Source organism: Mastigoproctus giganteus, chromosome 13 (genome assembly GCF_048544385.1).
Source record: "Mastigoproctus giganteus isolate SK-2022 chromosome 13, ASM4854438v1, whole genome shotgun sequence".
Lineage (NCBI taxonomy): Eukaryota > Metazoa > Arthropoda > Arachnida > Uropygi > Thelyphonidae > Mastigoproctus > Mastigoproctus giganteus.
The window spans coordinates 32,008,776-32,031,883 of record NC_143587.1 but is presented as its reverse complement, the minus strand read 5'-3'; the positions used below and the strand labels follow the sequence as shown (position 1 = coordinate 32,031,883).

General features: G+C 36.4%; 1 protein-coding gene across 1 annotated transcript in view; it reads right to left on the bottom strand.

The window, feature by feature from the left end:
- The window catches only part of LOC150075924 (NEDD8 ultimate buster 1-like), a 106,839-nt gene that overhangs the window by 19,710 nt on the left and 64,021 nt on the right, over positions 1-23,108 (bottom strand). Inside the window, exons 12-13 of the mRNA XM_090387201.1 lie at positions 12,343-12,443; positions 2,367-2,455 (exon numbers count right to left, since the gene is read on the bottom strand). Coding sequence (XP_090243327.1) covers positions 2,367-2,455; positions 12,343-12,443 — 190 coding nt within the window. The remainder of the gene's footprint in view (positions 1-2,366; positions 2,456-12,342; positions 12,444-23,108) is intronic.

Sequence of the window (23,108 nt, the reverse complement as noted above, 5' to 3'; positions counted from 1 at the left end):
CCGCATGTGGTAAGATTGTAATCTGATTCAGAACAGTTTCAGGAGAGCAGAATCTGTGATGTGGAATACTTAGTGATAAAGCTAAAGTTGAGAATAGAGGTGTTGCTACAAAATGCACAATAGAAATAAGTATACTAATAGTCTACACGTGGAGTAAATTTGAAAATTGGAACAATAGGGTACTTTCAAGACATTCACTATCAGTCACTAGTGCATTCATTCTGTTAACCTAAGTTAGGTATGCATGGGGTTTATTTGAGGTTATTGAAACTCCTAATACCTATTTTTGAAAATGTTTTCTTTGAATTCTCCACTGAAAATTCCAAGAAAGTCTGTGAATTATTGTATGGTTAGGAAAAATCCATGATTAAATGAAACCTAATTATATGCATGTATTGATTGGCATGTCATGTACAGTTATTGATAGCAAGCTCACTTGACTGCTGTGCACTTTCCCACAAGCATTAATGTTCTCTGGTTTTATGACATTGATGCATCATCTGGAATCAAATCGTTGACATAATGCTTCATGTTTCATATAGTGGATCCCTGTTACTGACAGGCTGGCATCCAGTTGCAGGTGTTTGTTGAAGCATGAGGTTTTTAAATTTGCATTCTTTCTCCAACAGGTCTAAAGGGAGTTTTCATTTCAAAAATTAATTAAATGCATGTTTTTAATAGAGAACATATATTTTTCATAGTTGTTCAGAAAAAGATTGAAAATAAAGGTGGCATCAAAAAATGAATAATTTTGAATTATTTTTTCAAATTTTTGCATGCCTAACTCAGGGTTAAGGAATAACTACATAAAGGAGGATGTCAAGAAGGATGAAAAAGGATTTAAGTTTAACAGTGCAGAGAAAGGCAGCATAGAATAGTTAAAAAGTGTCAGACAGACCAGATTTGTATAATAATATAAGTTGATTTGTAACAAGACCACAGAGAGAGTTAGACAGGCAAAGTTTGAGTATGCAAAAGTATTGGTCAAAAGAGTCAAGAATGGTAACAAGGAATTTTATTTGTATGTAAATACAAAGAGGAAAAAGCAAGCTAGATAGGCCCTATGCTCAGTGGAAAGGGCAGAATCATAAATAATAAAGAGGATAAAGTCCCAGATATAGATGGTATATACTCTTTTCACACTGAAAGAGGCTGTAAAGGAATGTGACAAACCTTTAGGGTTAATTATGAGGTTGTTATTAGATTAAGGAATAATTCCCTGGATTGGAGAACTGCCAATGTCTTGCCAGTACACAAGGGTGGGGGAGGGGCTAAGGATAAGAATAACTATAGACCAGTCAGTTTAACCGCAGTAGCTGGGAAGGTCATGAAATCAATGTAAAAGATACATTACAAGATCATCTTGAGAAGTAAAATATCCCAAAGGGATCACAACATAGATTTGCAATGGGAAAATCTTTTTGACTAACTTGATATTTTTATGATGTGGTCACGTGGAAGTTGGATGCAACAAACAGTTTGATATTATATACTTGGACTTTAGCAAACCATTTGATGTGGTTCTGCACAACTTTGAACAGAACTGCTTTCATTTTTTTTAAACTGCCAAGATATATCTTTAAATAAATTTTAAAATTAAAGTGTAGGCTATGTAAGTGCCTGCTTGTGTAAATCCCCTGAACCAACATGATGAAACACCACACAAGTGGTTTTGCAAATTGCAGTCTTTTTTATCTACAGATTTCACTTACATCAGATGCATTAAGTATACCAACAATAAGAGCATACTTGGTATCTGATTTTTCTGTCTATACTCCAATTTTAATACAACTGATGCTGAAGATCAAAGGTCAAAAACATACTGAAAAATTACTAAAATTCATATCGTTGCCACTCAAATATCTATTTAAGTGGCAACAATATGAAATTTTCAATTTAGCTGCCCAAGATTTTTTCACAATTTGCTAAAGCAATCTTTCACACTGTGCATCTAATCTATTTGTTGTCTATTACAGAGTTCCAAAAGCTCCCAATAGGAATGTGCACATTTAGCTAATCTCATATGACAGCCTTTAATGCTATCCTGTATGAGTGGTTCACAATATCTGCTTTTGGTTTTTAATTTATTTGATTAGCAATCAAAATTATATTAAAAAATACTGTTACTGTATTATCTTGGCTGGATTTAATAATCCATTAGCCAATGGCAATTCATTTTAATGTGAAAATAATAATAACAATAACAAAAAAAGACTTATTTTTTTCTGATTCTTAATATATGCATTGCCATCAATTGCAAAGCTATTTATTATTTTTCTCAATTATAAATAGACTCCAGAAAAGAAATATCTGACTTTACTCTAATTAAAACCAAATCAAAAAGATGGTCTTAATTCATTACATACCATTCTCCATTTATAGTCTTTCCAAGTTTTTTCTGCATCTCTTGCTTCTTTCTTTCTTCTCTCTCTTTTTTTCTAATTTCTTTCCTTTCCTAGAAAATACAGAAAAATAAAAAAAAAAAAAAAAAAAAAAAACGGAATAATCAAAATTCATATGCAATACATAGAAAAAAAAAATAAAAGAAGGCAGGTACAGAGAAAGAGGTTCTCTGAACTGCAAATATTGTTTCAATACTTGTTTACTGTTCTGTGAATTTTTTCTTTTTCAAACTTTCACAGATTAAAAGTTACATAACATCCAGAAGCCAATTCTCAAAAATGGTTCTTTGATTAATTACTAGTAAATTAATAAGAGGAGTTTACCTCAATATAGTACGTGGAACACTTCCGTATGATACCCTCCAGAAATTAAAACGGAAAAAACGAAAAAATCGACAACTTACCGGTACATTAAAGTAAAATATAAATAATTAAAGTAAAATATAAATAATTAAATAATCGATTTAACACAATTCAAAATCAATTCAAAACAATTAAAATTCAAATTAACGCAATTAAAAGAATCTAACAAAAATATTCAAAACGATTTTCCTTCCTGAAGCTGACAATGCTTTTCGACCGACTGTCGTGATCACAGGAATGAAAATTACCGAATCAGGCTAAACCTGCAACTTAAATAGTGATTATACGTCTTCGCGCATGCGCGTAAAGGTCCACGCATCGGAGATCAAATATGGCCGCCGAACATTAACAGAATTCTCGTGTAATTTAATTTCAACGGTTTCTGCAATTAATAGTCGCGTATAATTACGTTGAACGTTAAGTATTTTGGCCTCGTTAAATAAAAAAGTATGTTTTTCGTTAATGGCATGAAAGGCTAATTCTGACGCTGCTGAACGAGAAGCACGAACTGAGGCTTCGTGTTGATTTACACGAATGTTAAGAGAAAACCGCGTCGAACCCTGGTAAGACGAGTCGCAATCACCGCAAGAAATGTTGTATACTAGATCATTAATTTGTGTTGCGAACGCGGAAAGAACCGAGCGATTGTTCAGTATAGTGTGTAACTTCCGTATAGGCCTAGCTATAATTTTAAATTCGGTATCTTTAAAGAATCTGTTAAGTTGTTTGTGCCACTGTTCAACATATGGGACAGAAATAAAGTATTTTTTGATATTACTATTGTTGATTGGTGTAGTATTTTTTATCCTATCCTTAGCTTGTACCCTAATTCGATTTATTGTGTTAATGGGATAACCCCTGTTCAAGAATCTGCTAGTTAATATTTGTATTTCTGAGTCCAAAGCAGAATCCGTCGTTGAATATTTATAGGCATTTAGAAATTGATTAAAGATAATCGATCTTTTGTAGGTGAACGGGTGGTAGCTATTATAATGAAGAAGCATACCGGTGTTTGTGGGTTTTCGATAGATGCTAAATTGTATTTTGTTCGAGTCACGGGTAAGCGTGAAATTTAGAAAGTTTAATGACTTAGTATCCGTATCTTCCTTTTCCAATGTAAATTTGAGTCTAGAATGAATATTATTAAACGAATGTAAAATGTCTTGGATAGTACTACTATCAGTAATAACTAGAACATCGTCTAAATACCTCCCATAGTATGTGATACGGGGACGAAAAGGTGTCAAATGTATCTGCTCAATCGTTGAGAGATAGATCTCTGACATTAAGCCACTCAGGCTCAAACCCATTGTTAATCCAAAAATTTGTTTGTACACCTTGTCTCGAAAGGTGATGTAGTTAGCCTCAGCTAATAGTTTAATTAAGTGAAAAATTTCCTTAATGGGCAGCTTCGTATAATTAATCGGTGTCGAGTTTTTATTTATTTATTTAATTTAGATGTTACCTCATTATATACGAATGTAAACGTTGAATACACATTAGATATTATTTGGGATATGTTAAATAAAAACTCGACACCGATTAATTATACGAAGCTGCCCATTAAGGAAATTTTTCACTTAATTAAACTATTAGCTGAGGCTAACTACATCACCTTTCGAGACAAGGTGTACAAACAAATTTTTGGATTACCAATGGGTTTGAGCCTGAGTGGCTTAATGTCAGAGATCTATCTCTCAACGATTGAGCAGATACATTTGACACCTTTTCGTCCCCGTATCACATACTATGGGAGGTATTTAGACGATGTTCTAGTTATTACTGATAGTAGTACTATCCAAGACATTTTACATTCGTTTAATAATATTCATTCTAGACTCAAATTTACATTGGAAAAGGAAGATACGGATACTAAGTCATTAAACTTTCTAAATTTCACGCTTACCCGTGACTCGAACAAAATACAATTTAGCATCTATCGAAAACCCACAAACACCGGTATGCTTCTTCATTATAATAGCTACCACCCGTTCACCTACAAAAGATCGATTATCTTTAATCAATTTCTAAATGCCTATAAATATTCAACGACGGATTCTGCTTTGGACTCAGAAATACAAATATTAACTAGCAGATTCTTGAACAGGGGTTATCCCATTAACACAATAAATCGAATTAGGGTACAAGCTAAGGATAGGATAAAAAATACTACACCAATCAACAATAGTAATATCAAAAAATACTTTATTTCTGTCCCATATGTTGAACAGTGGCACAAACAACTTAACAGATTCTTTAAAGATAACGAATTTAAAATTATAGCTAGGCCTATACGGAAGTTACACACTATACTGAACAATCGCTCGGTTCTTTCCGCGTTCGCAACACAAATTAATGATCTAGTATACAACATTTCTTGCGGTGATTGCGACTCGTCTTACCAGGGTTCGACGCGGTTTTCTCTTAACATTCGTGTAAATCAACACGAAGCCTCAGTTCGTGCTTCTCGTTCAGCAGCGTCAGAATTAGCCTTTCATGCCATTAACGAAAAACATACTTTTTTATTTAATGAGGCCAAAATACTTAACGTTCAACGTAATTATACGCGACTATTAATTGCAGAAACCGTTGAAATTAAATTACACGAGAATTCTGTTAATGTTCGGCGGCCATATTTGATCTCCGATGCGTGGACCTTTACGCGCATGCGCGAAGACATATAATCACTATTTAAGTTGCAGGTTTAGCCTGATTCGGTAATTTTCATTCCCGTGATCACGACAGTCGGTCGAAAAGCATTGTCAGCTTCAGGAAGGAAAATCGTTTTGAATATTTTCGTTAGATTCTTTTAATTGCGTTAATTTGAATTTTAATTGTTTTGAATTGATTTTGAATTGTGTTAAATTGATTATTTAATTATTTATATTTTACTTTAATTATTTAATTATTTATATTTTACTTTAATGTACCGGTAAGTTGTCGATTTTTTCGTTTTTTCCGTTTTAATTTCTGGAGGGTATCATACGGAAGTGTTCCACGTACTATATTGAGGTAAACTCCTCTTATTAATTTACTAATATTATTATCAACGTAGAACATATTGAGTATTACAGCTCTGATTCATACTATTTGATTAATTACATTAAATATCTAAGAATTTGGTAAAGAAACCTTGCCATTTGGTATTTTACAACATCCATCTTCACCTTTTATAACCTGAAGTGTCAATATACAATGTGAGTGTTGTAAAATAGCAAGATTTTACACTAAATTCTTAGATAACCGATTGCATTGATACCATGTTTTCATCATTATTTTATTTTTTTTTAATTTTAGTAAAGTTAATTAAACCAAATACCTAATCAGTTAATTGGGTAGCATTATTATGGATGCATACTTAAAAGTAATATATTTATAGTCTATTTTTATGAAGACAGACTGATATATGTTAATGCCATTCAAATGATGAAAATATGGAATTTTCGAAAGAGGAAACATTCTTTCAGGAAATAAAAACAGTTATTTTCAGGTTTTATAAATTAATTTTTTTAATGTTGATTCAAACCACTTTCTAGTTCAAACAGTTTTTGAACCAGCCAGAATTAAAGGCTCTTTGCTTGTCTAGTGATAGCAGAGAAAAACAGCAAAATATATTTGGTTATACAGTGAGAAGATAAAAGATGAGCACGAAAGAATCATTATGGAAAGGTACTGGAAAAATCATTCAAATCTATATAATAAGAGTGGCCTAAATTTTTAGATGGCATCTTCAATAAGATTGAGACACATACAGAGCAAACTGTTATAGTTATTCTGGGGGGGGGGGGGGGGAGGAAATTCAGAACACCTAGAATGGAATTATGTAAAATGCAAAATAATAATAATAAAAAACTTAATATACATATGACCTTTCGCTCTGCTGTATGCACTTCATTACAAGCTGTTAAATAATCCTCCAAATAATTCTTAATGGTTCTCCTCCTCCTAAATTATTTCATAAATGCCAATGACCAATAAACACTTGGAGACTTAAGACTAGGTGAATGAGGAGCCAAATACTGAGAAAAATTCAATTTAAGACATAATTATGTCAGAAAATGTCCTCCCTCACTTTTGAATTAATAAAAGATTGTTGAATTAGTTATTTAGATAATCCTGAAACCTACTCCTGAATTGTTCCTGAGGTGATGGTGCACCTGGATCCATTAGAATTGGGTATAATAACTTTATGTTATCGTATTTCCCTCATCACTGTCTGCCCCATTTTTTTTGGGCAGGCATGTTCAGTTATTATATGTATTAACACTGGTCAACAGATAAAATGTTTCCGTAATAAAAGTAGTCAACTTTGACTAAAATATATATTTGCTAAATACACCGATGAGCCAAAACATTATGACCACCTACCTAATATGATATTGGTCCTCCACGTGCAACCAAAACATCTTGTACCCGGAGAGGCATGGACGCTATAAGATTTCTAAATGTCTTGTGGTATCTGGTACCAACATGTAACCAGCAGATCCTTTAACTCCTGTAAGGTCCATGGTTGAGACACCGCAGATCGGAGTTGCTGTTCCAACACAAACCACAGATGTTCGATGGGACTGGCATCTAGGAATTTGGAGGCCAGGCCAGGGCAATACCTGCAAGTCTTCCTCATGTTCTGCAAACCAGCCTCGAACAATCCAGGCAGTGTAGCATGGTGCACTACCAGAGAAGATTGTTGCCATGAAAGGGAGTACCTGGTTTTAGGTAGGTGGTAGGTGGTAGACACCAGAGTGCCAGGCACATGGATGACTGGACCCAGGGTAGCCCAGCAGAACATCACCCAAAGCATGACACTGCCGCCACCAGCTTGTTTTCATCCCACGGTGTATCCAGGCGACATCACTTCCCCAGGTAAACAACGCACATGTACTCAGCCGTCCACATGGTGCAACAGGAAATGTGACTCATCGGACCAGACAACCTTCTTCCAATCACTCAAGGTCCAGTTTCGATGCTTGCATGCCCATGTAGGTGCTGTCGCCGGTGAACTGTGGTTAGCATAAGCTCTCGGAGCGGCCTGCAGCTACACAGCCCCATTTTCAGCAGGGTTCAAAGTACTGTAGTTGTGAATTTTCTTACATCTTTACATGCTTTTGTCTCCTTTCCACAAATAGAATATAGAGTTAATTGCAAAGTCTGACATGAAGTTGTCTGAAGAGCTAGGTGGCTAGATGAAACTCGTGGGGTTCTGTCAACCGTATACAGGACAGATTTTTGTGTAAAGTAGGTAATTTGAATAAATTTAAAGGATTGGACTGATGATGTGGTTACAAAAGGAACTGGATGCAAAAAATAATTTTGATATCATATACTTGGATTTCAGGAAAGCTTTTGCACATGGAAGACTACTGTACAAATTGGAGCAGAATGGTATTAAGGGTAAATTGCTACAATGGATAAAAGGATGGTTGAGTGGGATAAGACAGAGGGTGGTAATCAATGGGTGCTGCTCTTTGTGGACTAACGTTATTAGTGGAGTCCCACAGGGTGTGGTGTTGGGTCCACTGTTGTTTTTGTATATTTATCAATGATATTGATGAAGGTATATCAGGCTTAGTGTTGAAGTTTGCAGATGATACAAAGGTTAGCTGGGTTGTTAATGACAATAATGGTGGTGTGCTACTGCAACAGGATCTAGAAAATTTGGGCAGATGGGCTGAGAAGTGGCAACTGAAGTTTAACCTTGACAAATGCAAAGTACTGCAAATGGGTAGAAGTAACCCCAGAGAAACGTACCAACTGTGTGGTACTACACTTAAGGTGGTAGAAAATGAAAAAGACCTGGGAGTAATTGTGCAGTCAGATATGAAATTTTCTGAGCAATGCAGACGGGCTGCCAGGGCAGGTTTTTTGGTTTTTTGGTTTTTTTTTTTAAGAGCATTAGCAACTAAGGCCATATTACTCCGGGATATGAGGTGGTCATTCCTTGACCTTTCCACATCGTCCGTATTTGGTAGTGACGGGTTCGAACCCCGGTCTAATCAAGAAGCATGTGCTACGCACTGCTGCTCCTTCCCACCTGGCTACGGAGGCGCCTGCCAGGGCAGGTCATGGGGTTTTGTCAATGATATATAGGAATTTTGCTAGCAGGGAAAAGGAGGTGATTGTCCCTCTGTATAAGGCAATGGTCAGGCCACGCCTTCAGTACTGCATACAGGTCTGGAGGCCTAATTTTAGGAAGGATGTAGATTTGCTCGAGCATGTACAGAGAAAGGCAACAAGATTGGTGAGGGGAATGAAGGGGTCCTCTTAACAAGAGAGGCTTAAGTTCTGCAAATTGAGGCAGCTGGAGACTAGGCACGTGCGAGGTGATCTGATTGAGGTGTATAAGGGCTTGAATGGGTTGAGCACGCTGAATTCTGATGGGATTCTTCCACTTGTTCAGATTACGAATGTAAGGGGGTATAAATTCAAATTAAGGAAAGACAGATGTAGAATAGATGTGCGGAAATTTGCCTTTAGCCAGCAGGTGGTTAATTGCTGAACAACAACAAACTTCCATCTGTATTTGGTATAAGTTGATAGGTTAAATAGGAACTGGACTTTAAGGAAGAACTGGACAAACATTTAGAGAGAATTGTTTTGTAAATTTTTTTTGGCTGATGCTGCATAAGCTCATACACTTGCTTTCTTGCATCACATGCCACCACTACTACTACTACAAATCAGTAGAAAGGGATTCTGAATAAAATTGTTCCAATTACTTGAACTGTAATATTTGACAAATATCACCAATGACAACAAAGTTGTTAATTACTTATTTAAATTACTGATGTTTTATTTTTTGATAATATAATTATATGTTCAAACCATAATCAGTTCTTTAGTTTTAAGTGGAAACTGAAGTTTAACATTGACAAAAAGTACTGCATATGGGTAGCAGTAATCCCAGAGAAACATACCAACTGTGTGGGATTACACTCAGGGTGGTAGAGAATGAAAAAGACCTGGGGATAATTGTGAAGTCAGATATGAAGTTTTCTGAGCAGTGCAGACATGCTGCCAGGACAGCTCATGGGGTTTTGTCAATTATATACAAGAATATTGCTAGTAGGGAAAAGGAGGTGATTATCTCCTTGTGTAAGGCAATGGTCAATTGAGTACTGCGTACAGGTCTGGAGGTCTCATTTTAGGAAGGATGTGGAGTTGCTAGAACGAGTACAGAGAAGGGCAACAAGATTGGTGAGGGGAATAAAGGGGGTGCTCTTACCAAAAAAGGTGCAAGTTCTGCAAATTGCAGCATCTCGAGACTAGGCGCCTGCGAGTTGATCTGATTGAGGTGTATAAGGCCTTGAATGGTTTGAGCAAGCTCGATGCTGATGGGATTCTTTCTCTTACTCAGATTACAAACCTGAGGGGACATAAATTCAAATTGAGGAAGGACAGTTGTAAAATAGATGTGCAGAAATTTGCCTTTAGCCAGCGGGTAGTTGGATTGCTGGAACAAACTTTCATCTGTCATTGTGGAAGTTCACAGCTTAAATAAATTCAAGGAAGAACTGGAGACAAACGTTTAGAGCAAATGTATGGGTGAAATGGGATTTTTTTTTTTTTTGGCTGATGCCATATAAGCTTGCTTTCTTGCATCATATGCTTCTACTAATGCTAAAAGTCCAAATACAGCTTCTATTGTATTTGGAAAATAAATCCATGTTTTCCAAATACATCAGAACTCATAAATCAGATAGCATTGGAACTTCAGCCTGGCTAGATTTTTAAACCTAATACTGCATAAATCTGCTGGTAATAAAGCATACAGGCCATGTATGCTTTATTACAAACAACTGCAGGAAAATTATGCACTGTTCTGATAGCACAGTGAATCAATGCTGCCACTACAGTAATTATAAAGCATATCTTTCACTTCAGGAAATTTTCCTGAGCATAACCTTCTAAAGCCAAGTTGAAAAAATCAATTTGGCTTTAGAAGTGGCAATTGTATTAACACAACCTTGAGGACTGTATTAATACAACTGCCACTGCATAAGGAACTTTGCCACAGTTTCCAAAAGCAGCATATTTCTTAATGCCAATCAAACTCCACTGTGATGTATCTCTCAACATTTGCTTCTAATTACAACTGACAGCTACTGATAGCTAAACAACATCATATAAACTTTTAAAGTGAGCAATTTAAAAATAAAAAAAAAAATCCCTCTAATTTAAAGCTTAGAATATGATTCCCAGGAAACTTTTCTAAGGTGAAAGACATGCTAAACTGCCAAAAACACAACCAAGAAATAAATGCACACAAATTTAACGAATTAATTTCTGGAATCACATTAAGAAACTGCTCACTATCCAAGTTTATATGATATATAGTTTGAATAATGGTAATTGTAATTAGGAAAAACTGATGAGAGAGAGAGAGAGAGATTTACACAATAGCATTAGTAGAGGCATTTGTTGCAAGAAAGCAAGCTTATGCAGCATCAGCCAAAAAAAAAAAAAAATAAAATAAATAAAAAATAACCACTTCCACTTCACCCCTCTGTTCGTTCGAAATACCTGTCCAGCTGAGCCTTAAACTTATTTAGGCTATCAACTTCCACGACAAGGGATGGAAGTCTGTTCCACCAACCAACCACCCGCTGGCTAAAGGCAAATTTCCGCACGTCTATCCTACATCTGTCTTTCCTCAATTTGAATTTATGCCCTCTCAGGTGATTATTCTGAGCAAGAGGAAGAATCCCATCAGCATTGAGCATGCTCAAACCATTCAAGGCTTTATACACCTCTATCAGATCACCTCGCTGGTGGCTAGTCTCCAGACACTGTAATTTGCAAAACTTAATAAAGCAAGCTACTCTGGGTACACAGCCATATGATATGTATATTCCATTTTTTTTTAAGAACTAAAATTACTGATAAGTGGTGGTGGCGGTGGTGCCATTCAGATGATTCCATTCAACTGGTGGTTAAAATACAACAAATAACAGGACTAGTCAATAAAGAAATGAATACTACAGCATAAAAGTATTATCAAACTGTAATACCAATACATATTTTTTAAAAGAGAGCAATTACTGAAACAAATGATAAACAGAAAATGTTAATGTAATGTTTCCAAAAAAACAAAAAAAAAATAGCAGAACAATGAATAATAGGAATTTCTATTTCTGTGCCTTTTACGTTTGTCAAACAAACATATATAGGTTTTTATCTACTGTATATAGAATAATTTCATTTCCTTTAAAATCTTGTTTACTATCAACAAGACTGATAACACCATTCTCAACAATATAATTTGTATGTGGCTTCAAATAAATTGTACATGAAAGTTATCAAAAATTATTATATTCAAATAAACTTTTAAATTAAACATTTATTTCAGTAAGCAAATTTATTAATATTATATTTTATAAAATACTGACTTTCCAATGATCAAAAATTGGAATAATGCCACTTCCATAAATTATACCAAGTACTTTTTAATTGTACTAAATTTGCTGCAGTTTCCTGAATGGCTGGATTTCTATCTATGATTTAAAAACAAAGATTAAGAATTTAATAAAGATAATTTAAAAATACTGCTTTCTGTTTATTAGTAAAATTTAAGATTTACTTCTCTTTTCCCGATAATGTACTGTACTGCCCTTTCAACATCTCCATAGCAAAATCTGAGAGCTACTCTTGCCTCAGCAGCTGTGTATCCCATACACATAACTGAAATCAATAAAAACAAACCTTATTACACATATGATGAATAATTAGATGAGTTAATTAAAATTATCTTGTTAATATTTTCAAAAATTACATAAAAGTCACAATGAAGATAAAATATATCTACAAGATGACAAGAGCCCTACAAGCGAAAAAAAACCCAGCTTGATTAATAACAGTCATGAGAAGACTGGCATCCAAGGTACCAAACATAATGACAGGTAGCCATTAAATGAATAGAATCCTTGAACGTTTGAAAGATAAAAAATTTTTTTACAAGTCATTACTGCAATATTCCATTATAGCCATAAACTAGGGGTTAGACATAATAGTTTGTACATAAAAACATTAGCTATCTCATACTGTGAAGCATAGTTTGTACATAAAAACATTAGCTATCTCATACTGCGAAGCAAGTTACAACAAAAATGCCTCATTTTCTTAATGAATCAGATTCATTGTTACTGAAAACTCTTTGAATAACACTTTCCCATAAAGAGAAGCAAACAATTCAGATACCAAACTAATATTTGGGAAATAACAAAGCTTACTGGCTATTCAGATAGATCTACTTTGAAGAAGCCTCTCTGATATTGTATACACTGATTCCAATGCTTTGTCTGGAAATAACTGCAATAGGTTCCCTATGAAATTGTAATCAGTTCCTATGTTGTGTCCTGAGTAATCTCTTCAAGTTGTTGTAAATCTGTGACTTTTAGGCTGGTAAGTATGGCAGATGGGATTATCAATGGAGCACTTTGCAAAAAAATTCTTAAATGGAAAGCACTGAACATACAGAGGCATTGTCAGATACAGAGGCACTGTCACACCAATCCCAAGGAGTGTACTTTTTGGATAATTTTCTCCAAACAGCATTGTACAATTACTGGAGAACTGTTTCACCACATAGGACAAATTCATAATGAACAATGCCCATGTGAGTTTAAAAAAATATAATAAGCATGGTATTCACATTTAATCAAGGTTGTCTTGTTTTTTTTTGGGGGGGGGGGAGAGCTGTGAGGAAAAACTTGGCTGAAACGTATTGCATTCCCAAATCTTGTATTAAAATTGATTGATATGTCTCATAAGGTTATTTTTTTATTTATTTTTTATTTTTTTGGTTTTTTTTTAGGAGCATTAGCAACAAAGGCCATATTGCTCCGGGGATATGCAGTGGTCATTTCCTGACCTTTCCGCATCCTCCGTATTTGGTGGTCACGGGCTCGAACCCCAGTCTAATCAAGAAGTGTGTGCTATGCACTGCTGCTCCAGCCCACCTGGCTACGGAGGCACGTCTCATAAGGAATAGCAATTTTACTAGCAACTTTGTAGGTAGTTAAATGTCAATCACTGCTGATCAGATCATAAACAGAAACTGAATCATTTTTTTTTTTAAGATGAAGGGCAGCCAGAGCAAAAATCATCTTTGATGGACAAGTCTTTGAACAACACAGCATCTTCTCTGAAAGCTGTTTTTGACATTTCATTAAAGTGAAACAAAACTGATGCAAATTTTCTCATTTTAAAATATAAACAGGTAATTCATGTGTTACCATACAAAGTCACTGAACATGTTGCAATAAGTCTCAACTTGCTACAACACTGAAATTTCAAGACACAGTGTCAATGAACTTTTTGATCACACCTTGGATATTGCTACTCTAGGAATGCTATTGCACAAACAGACTGTTTCAGGAATAACCATCCCTTAATTAAGGGTAACTAGGCAAATGCAGTGTAAGGGCCGATAACTCATTTGTGATAATTTTCCATGACATGAGAGATGACAAATGATGCACATGGTTTCAATTTGTATAAGTTTAGAGCTATAAAGCTTCAGAGCTATGGCAGGTATATAATTGCACTTTTGGCAATGACAATAGCAGCAGTCTTGCAAGGCATAGAGTCAACTCCACATTCATGGTGGTGTTATCCCATTCATGTTTGAGAATGAACTTCGGATCCATCAGATTCATTGTTGCTAAGGCCTATTTTTAATGTGTTATTCCAGGTTATCCTGCGAGGGAAATTCCCACTTTTACGTTTGTTTTTTAAACTATCAGCCTAATGAGAATGAAAAACAGGATGTAATTCCAACAGATTCAGGTGAATTTACTTAACTGTGAATATATTCTGATTATTTTTTGGATCTCCACTCATGACTATTTAGTACTACTTACTATGTTGATATATAATTAATCTGCTGTCTCAGATGTAATTTCTTCAGAACCTCTACAGAAGGTCAATTAATATGAATAGTTAAGGAATTTTTGAATAAAAATTGTTTTATGAACAGAGTAACAACATTTAACAATTACCTAAATAAAACGAATTGAATCTTGATACAAGTTTCCTGCATATTTTATCTCATATATTTTAAGAAAATTAAAGAAAAATATTTTTCTGAGTAATTTTTCTTACATTCTAGTGTGAAATTCTTTTAGTAGGTGATAGTTAATCATACGTTCAAGCATTTATTGTTGAGGAATTTTGTTTACAATGTTCACCTATAAAAAAATACATAATAAATGAATAAAAGTCACACTGAAATAAAACCTAATTTACCTTTTCAGAGTAAATTTATTTTTGTAACAGATCCATAAATATTATCAGTGGTCATGTAGTTTTGTTATTTTTCCCTTATATTTTCTTATTCGATGCTATCGTATTTTTTTTATTTCAAGCATATGGAATAAAGAAACTGTCATTACAAGATGGCTTAATGCTATGTAAGCATAAAGGTACCTTGTAATGACAGCTGCAACAAGATAGGTATTAATGAAAGAATGTTATGTAAGCATTGAGATAGTCCTGTACAAAATGCTACTTTCTGGAAGCATGATGTCAGAGAAAAACTTAAGAGAAAAAAAATGAATACGGCACAGTGATCTGTTCTTTTGGATAAATTGCAGTGAAAAATTCTTAATTCTTCTGTTTTGCTCTCCAGTCTATTACATATTGCTGTAGTTCAATAATGACAAATTAGTTGCATTTTTTTCATTCATACTACACTATTAAAAGTTGAGAGAAAAAAAAAAACCCACCGCTTGGCAGGTATATAGGTATACTGCATTCATGTAGACGGTAATTCGATGCCAGTATGGATAAACGTCACGAGTTAACCAACTCTGAAAGAGGGATGATAGGGGTGCCTGATGCATGGGTCACTCTTATCGCAGAGGCGATACAGAAATTGTACTATCCCCGTTCAACAGTATCAAGAGTGTATTCGGAATACGCCATTTCCGGAATAACATCTCATCTTGGATATTGCATTAGCATTAGTAGAGGCATATGATGCAAGAAAGCAAGCTTATGCAGCATCAGCCAAAAACAAAAAAAAAAGAAAGAAAAAAAAAAAAAAAGGAAATGCTCCCATTTCACCCCTCCGTTCGTTCCAAGTACCTGTCCAGCTCAGCCTTAAATTTATTTAGGCTATCAACTTCCACAACAAAGGATGGAAGTCTGTTCTACCAACCAACCACCCGCTGGCTAAAGGCAAATTTCCGCACATCTATCCTACATCTGTCTTTCTTCAATTTGAATTTTTGCCTTCTGAGGTGATTATTCTGAGCAAGAGGAAGAATTCAATCAGCATTGAGCATGCTCAAACCATTCAACACTTTATACACCTCAATCATATCACCTCGCAGGTGCATAGTCTCCAAACACTGTAATTTGCAAAATTTCAGCCTTTCTTCGTAAGAACAACCCTTTGTTCCATTCACTAATCTTGTTGCCCTTCTCTGTACTCGTTCCAACAGCTCTCATCCTTCTTAAAATGAGGCCTCCAGACCTGTATACAGTACTCAAGGTGTGGCCTGACCATTGCCTTATACAAGGGGATAATCACCGCCTTATCCCTGCTAGAAAAATTCCTGTATATCATTGACAAGACACTATGAGCTACTCTTGCAGACTGTCTGCACTGCTCAGAAAACTTCATATTTGCCTGCACAATTACCCCCCTGGTCCTTTTCGTTCTCTATCACTGTCAGTGTAGTACCACACAGTTGATACGTCACTCTGGGGTTACTGCTTCCCATATGTAGAACTTTACATTTATCAATGTTAAACTTCATTTGCCACCTTTCAGCCCATCTGCTTAACTTTTCTAGATCCTATTGCAGTAGCGTACTGTCATTAGTGTACTTAACAACCCTGCCAACCTTCGTATCATCTGCAAGCTTGATATACCATCATCAATATCATTTATAAATATAGAAAACAACAATGGACCCAATACTGAACCTAAGGGACTCCATTAATAACATCAGTCAACAATGAGCAGTGTTCATTGATTACCACTCTGTTTTCTCCCACTCAACCATCCCTTTATCCATAGCAGCAATTTGCCTCCAATGCCACACTGCTACAATTTGTGCAGCAGTCTTCCATGTGTAATAGTATCAAAAGCCTTTCTAAGCTCCAAATATATGATATCAAAGTTATTCCCTGCATCCAGTTCCTTTGTGACCACATCATAGTATCCAAGCAAATCGGTCAGGCAAGACGTTCCTTAACAAAACCATGCTGTGTCCGAGCTATAACTGAAGTCTTGTCTAGATGATCCTGCAGTGCTTCTTTTACCAGTGCCTCCATTAATTTTACTGGAACAGAAGTTGAACTAACAGGTGTTTAATTACTTGTGTTGCCCTTTGATCCTGCTTTGTGAATTGGAGTCACATTTGTACATTTCCAGACCATGGGTACATCCCTTGAGTCCAAAGAAGCTCTCATAATTATGGTTAAAGGTTTGCTTACTTCCTTTGCTGCCTCCTTTAATATAACTTGATAGATCTCGTCCACCCCGGGTGCCTTTTTTATATTTATCTTCAACAATTTCTCCTCCGCTTTCCTTTCAGTTATTACAAAATCATCCAGCTCACTGCCAGAGTTTAACTAACCTCTGGCATTCCCCTCCCTGAATAAATCCTTATGGGTGAATGTAGATGCAAAACATTCATTTTGTTCGTTAGCCACCTGAGAAGGATCATCAACAGTTGAACCATCAATATCCAGTGGACCAATCTGATTCATCCCTTTCCTTCTAGAGTTTACATAGGTAAAGAACTCATTGTTGTTTTTCTTTGCATCCTTTGCCAAGGATTTCTCATAATCTGCCTTTGCCTGCCTAATCTCCTTTGTGATTACAGACCAGATTATATCTATCATAGGCTTCCATGTCACCCATTAATTTATATGTATCCCATGCATTTTTCTTCTCTGCCATATGGCTCATTAGTTCATCTGACATCCATTTAGGCCTAAACCTTGAACAATATTTCTTAGTTGGTATGTAAAGCCTAGTAGCTTCCAAGATAAATTCTTCGAATGCTTGCCATTTTGAATTTGCTATTCGTAACATCATCATCATTTGGTCCCACCGTATAGAATTTAAATGCTATCTCAGACCACCGTAGTCACCTTTACGAAAGCAAAAACCCTTCCCTTTACCCCTGATGGTAGTTACCTCTTTGAGTAAATCCCACTTCAGCACACTGATCACTGCCACCTAGTAGTTCCTTTATCTGCAGATTTTTAATGCACGAAGAATCACTACTGATAATCAGATCAAGAGTATTACTCCCTCTATTTGCCTCCCGAACATGCTGATGTAGAAAACAATCATCCAATAACTCCACAAAAGCCTTGCTAGTGTGTGAGCGACCAACCCACAAATTCCAGTCAATATCTGGGAAATCAAAATCCCCCATTATAAGACTCTCTGATTTACTGGCCCACTCTATTTCCCTGTACAGTTTCTTATTATACTCATCAGAGTCATTAGGCCTATAACACACTCCTACTCTCAATTTTGATCTCTCAATGCTTATGTCACACTAAACTGACTCGACACTGCACTGTTCAGCGGTGTCGACTGGCTTCACTTCCTTGGATTTTATGTTTCTTAACTAATAGTATAACCCCATCTCCCTTCCAATCTTGTCTATCCTTCCTGTACACATTGTACTCTCCAAATTCCAGTTCTGCATTCCTTATATCTGTGTGACACCACGTCTCTGATATCCCAACAATATCTGCCTTTGATGTTCTGAGCAATACCTCAAATTCATCAAATTTATTTACCAAACTCCTAGCATTGGTGTACATGCAAGTATACATGCACCTGTTCCTATTCTTAGCTACCCTAACACAACCCATGTGTTTACTTGTACCGCAATGACTCCCAGCAGGCTCTGAAATACCCTGCATCTTGTTTTCCAGGCTGCTGCTCATTCCAATAGAAGCAGTGCAAGAATCACTTTCACCTCTGCCAGTGGCTACTGTTAATCTATTAGTCCTTGTATCCCCCCAAGTGCTGTGGATGGAGAAAGGTGATGGATGAATGTGGCCTGGCCATCAACATGTCTTGCATTGTTTGAGCCAACCGGAGTGACAGTGGCACAAATCACTGCCAACTTCAATGAGGGAGGTGCCAAAAACGTTTCCACCAAGACCATCGGGCAATCATTAGCCACAATAGGTTATGGGAGCTGCCAACCCACCAGATGCCCATTGCTAACACCACAACACAGGACTCTATGGCTCAAATGGGTGAAAGAACATTGGCACTGGAACTTGGATGCTTGGAAACGTGTTTCCTGGTCTGATGAGTCCCATTTCCAGTTATTTTGAGGGGATGGGAGGGTGCGCATCTGGCAAAAACCGCACAAAGCTATGCACCTGTCATGTTAACAAGGAACTGTTCAGGCAGGTGGACGGTCAGTAAGGGTGGAAACACGCTACTATCACCTCATGAGACTTTACTTGTATACATATCTAATGTAAAATGAGGGGGGGGGGGGCTATAGTTACCAATTAGTTTATTGCTCAGAGAGCACTGGTGTCATTGGCTGTATTCACAAGATAACACGTCGGGCTTCAAGGCCGAATGACATTGTCAGGAGCTCAGATTTTTCTGTTGAAACAGAAATTTCGTTAGGCATGACAAGAGGAAAATGGAGGAAATGCTAATAGAAAATTAAATTAGAAGTAAATAATCTGTTTTGAGCACACAAGTAAGAATATCTGAAAACAAATAACAACAACATCAAGGATGATGCTCCTGTGCCTATTCCGAAGCACCCTCCACTTCGACCAGCTACTCAGCATACTTACCGCAAATGTCCAGTCACATGGACGCTCAAAAATGGCCAAAGGAGGAAAATAGACCAACAGAATTACAATTAACAAATTGAGAGGACGAACAAGTCGATTATTTCAATTTGCACAACTCATAACAATTTCTGACAAATTCAATTTTTAGGGTTGAGAAGTAGTTTTTTGTTGTAATTAAATTTCATTAAAAATTTTTGTTTCGTATTTTGACAGAATAAATCCTTATTCAAAATTAAACTTGGGCAGTATTTCAACTTTCCTTAAACATACAACTAATTTTTCCTTAGCACTGATTGAATTTCGAAATTGCGTATTTTGCCCTTGAATGTCATCCTTAATTGGATTATGTAGGAAATTAAATTCTTCTTTATTCATTCGTAAGTACATCTTGAAACGATTTTCATCTTCTTCTAAGTCCTGCAGTAAATGATGGAATTCGCCCCTTTCTGTTCTCTTCCAGTTTATGTCATGTATCCATTGCTTACTCTCTTTTGTTTTCACGGCTATAGGAAAAGCGCATGCATTTTCTAAATCTTCTTCAAAATCTGAAGAGGAAAACACATATACAATGTTACAGGTTGCCAGACATACCCCTTTTGGAATCATAAAAAAAATTCCAAGATACCCCCTTTTTTAACATTTTAAATGGGGAATTTTAAAAAAGCAGAAATCCTAAAACAACCTGTTGAGATTATTATTTAGGAAGAAAGAATTAACTGACGATAAAGTTGTTGTTGAAATGCACCCTTAAAGACTCAAAAAACAACATTCTATCCTATTTACAGAGGGTTACAGAATATTTATATTATGCTTGCTTTGTAACCTTTTACATTCTACTTGACTTTTTTTTTTTATTTCGTTATAATGGTTTAAGGCTTAGGCAACAAACTTTTTTTTTTATTTAAAATTCCCAATATCAATACTGATTTGCTATATGAAGAATGTTCTGTTGAAATCTCATTCCATAAAAATATTGCAACAAAAGACCTCAAAAATACCACAGATGTTTGGATAAAAATTTTAAATGCGTACGAAGTACATAATGCAGAAAAAAATATTAATTTTGTTTTTGCTTTGACTCAGTGAGGGAGTATTTAGCTCATTGTTTAACGTGTGGAAAAAGGATAGAAATAAGAATGTTGAAGAAGAACTGTTGCTGAAAACCAATCACAATATGTCATGCAAAGAATTTTACGCAAATGCACTAAAAAATTAAAGACTGTTAAAGGAAATTCGCTCAAATGAAAAGTATGGCTAGGTAATTATTTTCTTTTTGATAAAATAAATCAGGTTTATTGAATGTGTATTGTAAACAATTATGTAAAACATTTGATGTTAATATTTATAAAAAGTTTCCTTTAGTGTTTATAACTCTTGCAATAAAATTTTCCGAATTAAACGAATTAAAGCACGGGCTATAATTCGGTTAATTTTATTAAAATTTGACTAATTTTGCATTCCATGAACTTGTAAAAATCAGCAAAATATAGAAATAAAATGGTTGTTATTAAGATTGTTCAGTTTTCTTAAGATATAATGTGAGTATCCCTAAACGAGGAATGAATACTCCAAAATCAAACTTTTAATCTGGTCACCCTACGTTACAGTGATGCTTCTTCTCCGACCGACTTCACAGTTTACACCAAACAGCGACATGACGAGAATCCCGTGACGTGATAATAGTGTGTTTCTGCCTTAATGGTCTGGGGCATGTTCAACTGGCTCACATTGGGACCTCTGGTACATCTAGACACATCTCTGAACGGTCCAGGTTACGTGTCCATCCTTACAGACTATAGTGGTCATTGTGCGCCCACAGAGCAATGGACAATGCACCTCCACACAGAGCCATGGTGATGGCCTCCCGTTCACCAGACATGAACCGTGTGGAGCATCTTTGGGATGCTGTGGAAAGGTCTGTTCAAGCTTTAGATCCTCCATCCAGGAATGCGATGGAATTAGGAACAGTAGTGCAGCAAGCACTACTGTCCTTGAGGTTGTCACAGAAATTCTCTCAGATATGCCAGACAAGCTGTACTTGCTACCTGGGAGTCTAAAACGCTGATGGAACTGATATTCGAGTGACACTCAAGTCAAGTGGACCCAATTTCGGCGAAGTCCGGACGGTCTGTGACAGCCAAATCCTCTGCTTGCACCTTCACGATGGTGGGACTGTTAGTAATCCTGGGTATAACCTCCATGCACAAGTACATGGTGGGTGACCACCCAGGTGTGAACCAACGTAAGCAGGGGTCGAGATGTGGCACCCACACCACATGGAGGAACGCCGCCCCTCTATATTACCAGGCAGTACTAGGTGGTAAATGACTCTCATCAACCGGTGAAATACCACCACTTTGCTTACTGGAGGCTTGAAGTGGTGGAACCCATGTTTAGTCTCTAGAGCTAAGTTCCGGTCAACCCTTCCCTATCTCTTCCATCATGCAGTATGATTGATGACTTTTGAGGTTATGATGAACGTCGTGGCGAGATACAATATTCCTTACATTTCGAGGGTACAGCTCTAAAACGGTGTTCGCAGGCCGGCCGCTAGTTAGTACACCGGACTGAACCTATGGGTAACTTTCTAAGAAGCTTCCGGATCAGCTAGTGTATAATCTTGCTACATCTACTCTGCCAGATAGTAACTGGAGGGAGTCCGAGTAGTGTGTATGCGGGGAGCATTGTCGAGGCCACGTTATGTCAAGGATCTGGGTATATTCTTACCACATGTAAGCCATATCCAAAAATTTCATTACTTCATACAGCATGTCCCACCTACTTTTTCTTACTATTGAATACACCATGAATTGTCAAACTAATAGAGCAAGCTTATCTGCGAAAAGATCTAAACCTCCCAAGGACTTCCTAATTCATTTCACAAATATACGTGGTCTCAATTCTAATCTCAACGATGTCCATTTCCACTTGCAGTCTGCCAAACCCCATGTACTTTTTCTGACAGAATCTCAGTTATCGGTTGATTCATCAGCTGCTCCTCTCAGTTGCCCAAATTATTTGCTGTATGATTCCTTTCGCCTCAAAGGTGGTACTTGTGCATATGTCCGTTCCGATATTCCCTGTCAGAGACTTGGCAATTTGGAATCTCCTCTCTTTGATCTTCTCTGGCTTAAAATCTCTCTACCTCATTGTGTCAAATTCATCTGTTGTCTCTACCGTTCTCCCAACGCCACTAATCACTTGGAGCTCTTTGACTTCCTCTCTTTGCAACTTGACTTTCTCCAGTCCAACTTTCCTAACAGTGAAGTAATTTTCCTTGGTGATTTTAATGTTCACAACTCCAGCTGGCTTCCGTTTTCTAGTCACACTGACCCAGCAGGTCGAGATGCTGGGCTTTTGCAATTACTAATGACCTAGCACAGTGTTCATTTACCTACAAGAATACCGGACAATCCTAATCATACAGCCAATACGCTTGATCTTTTTCTCACAAACAACCCTTCTAAGTACACGGTCGAAGTGAGAGGTCCTTTAGGCACTTCAGATCACAACTTGGTGATTGTCTCTTCTCCAAAGAAGCCT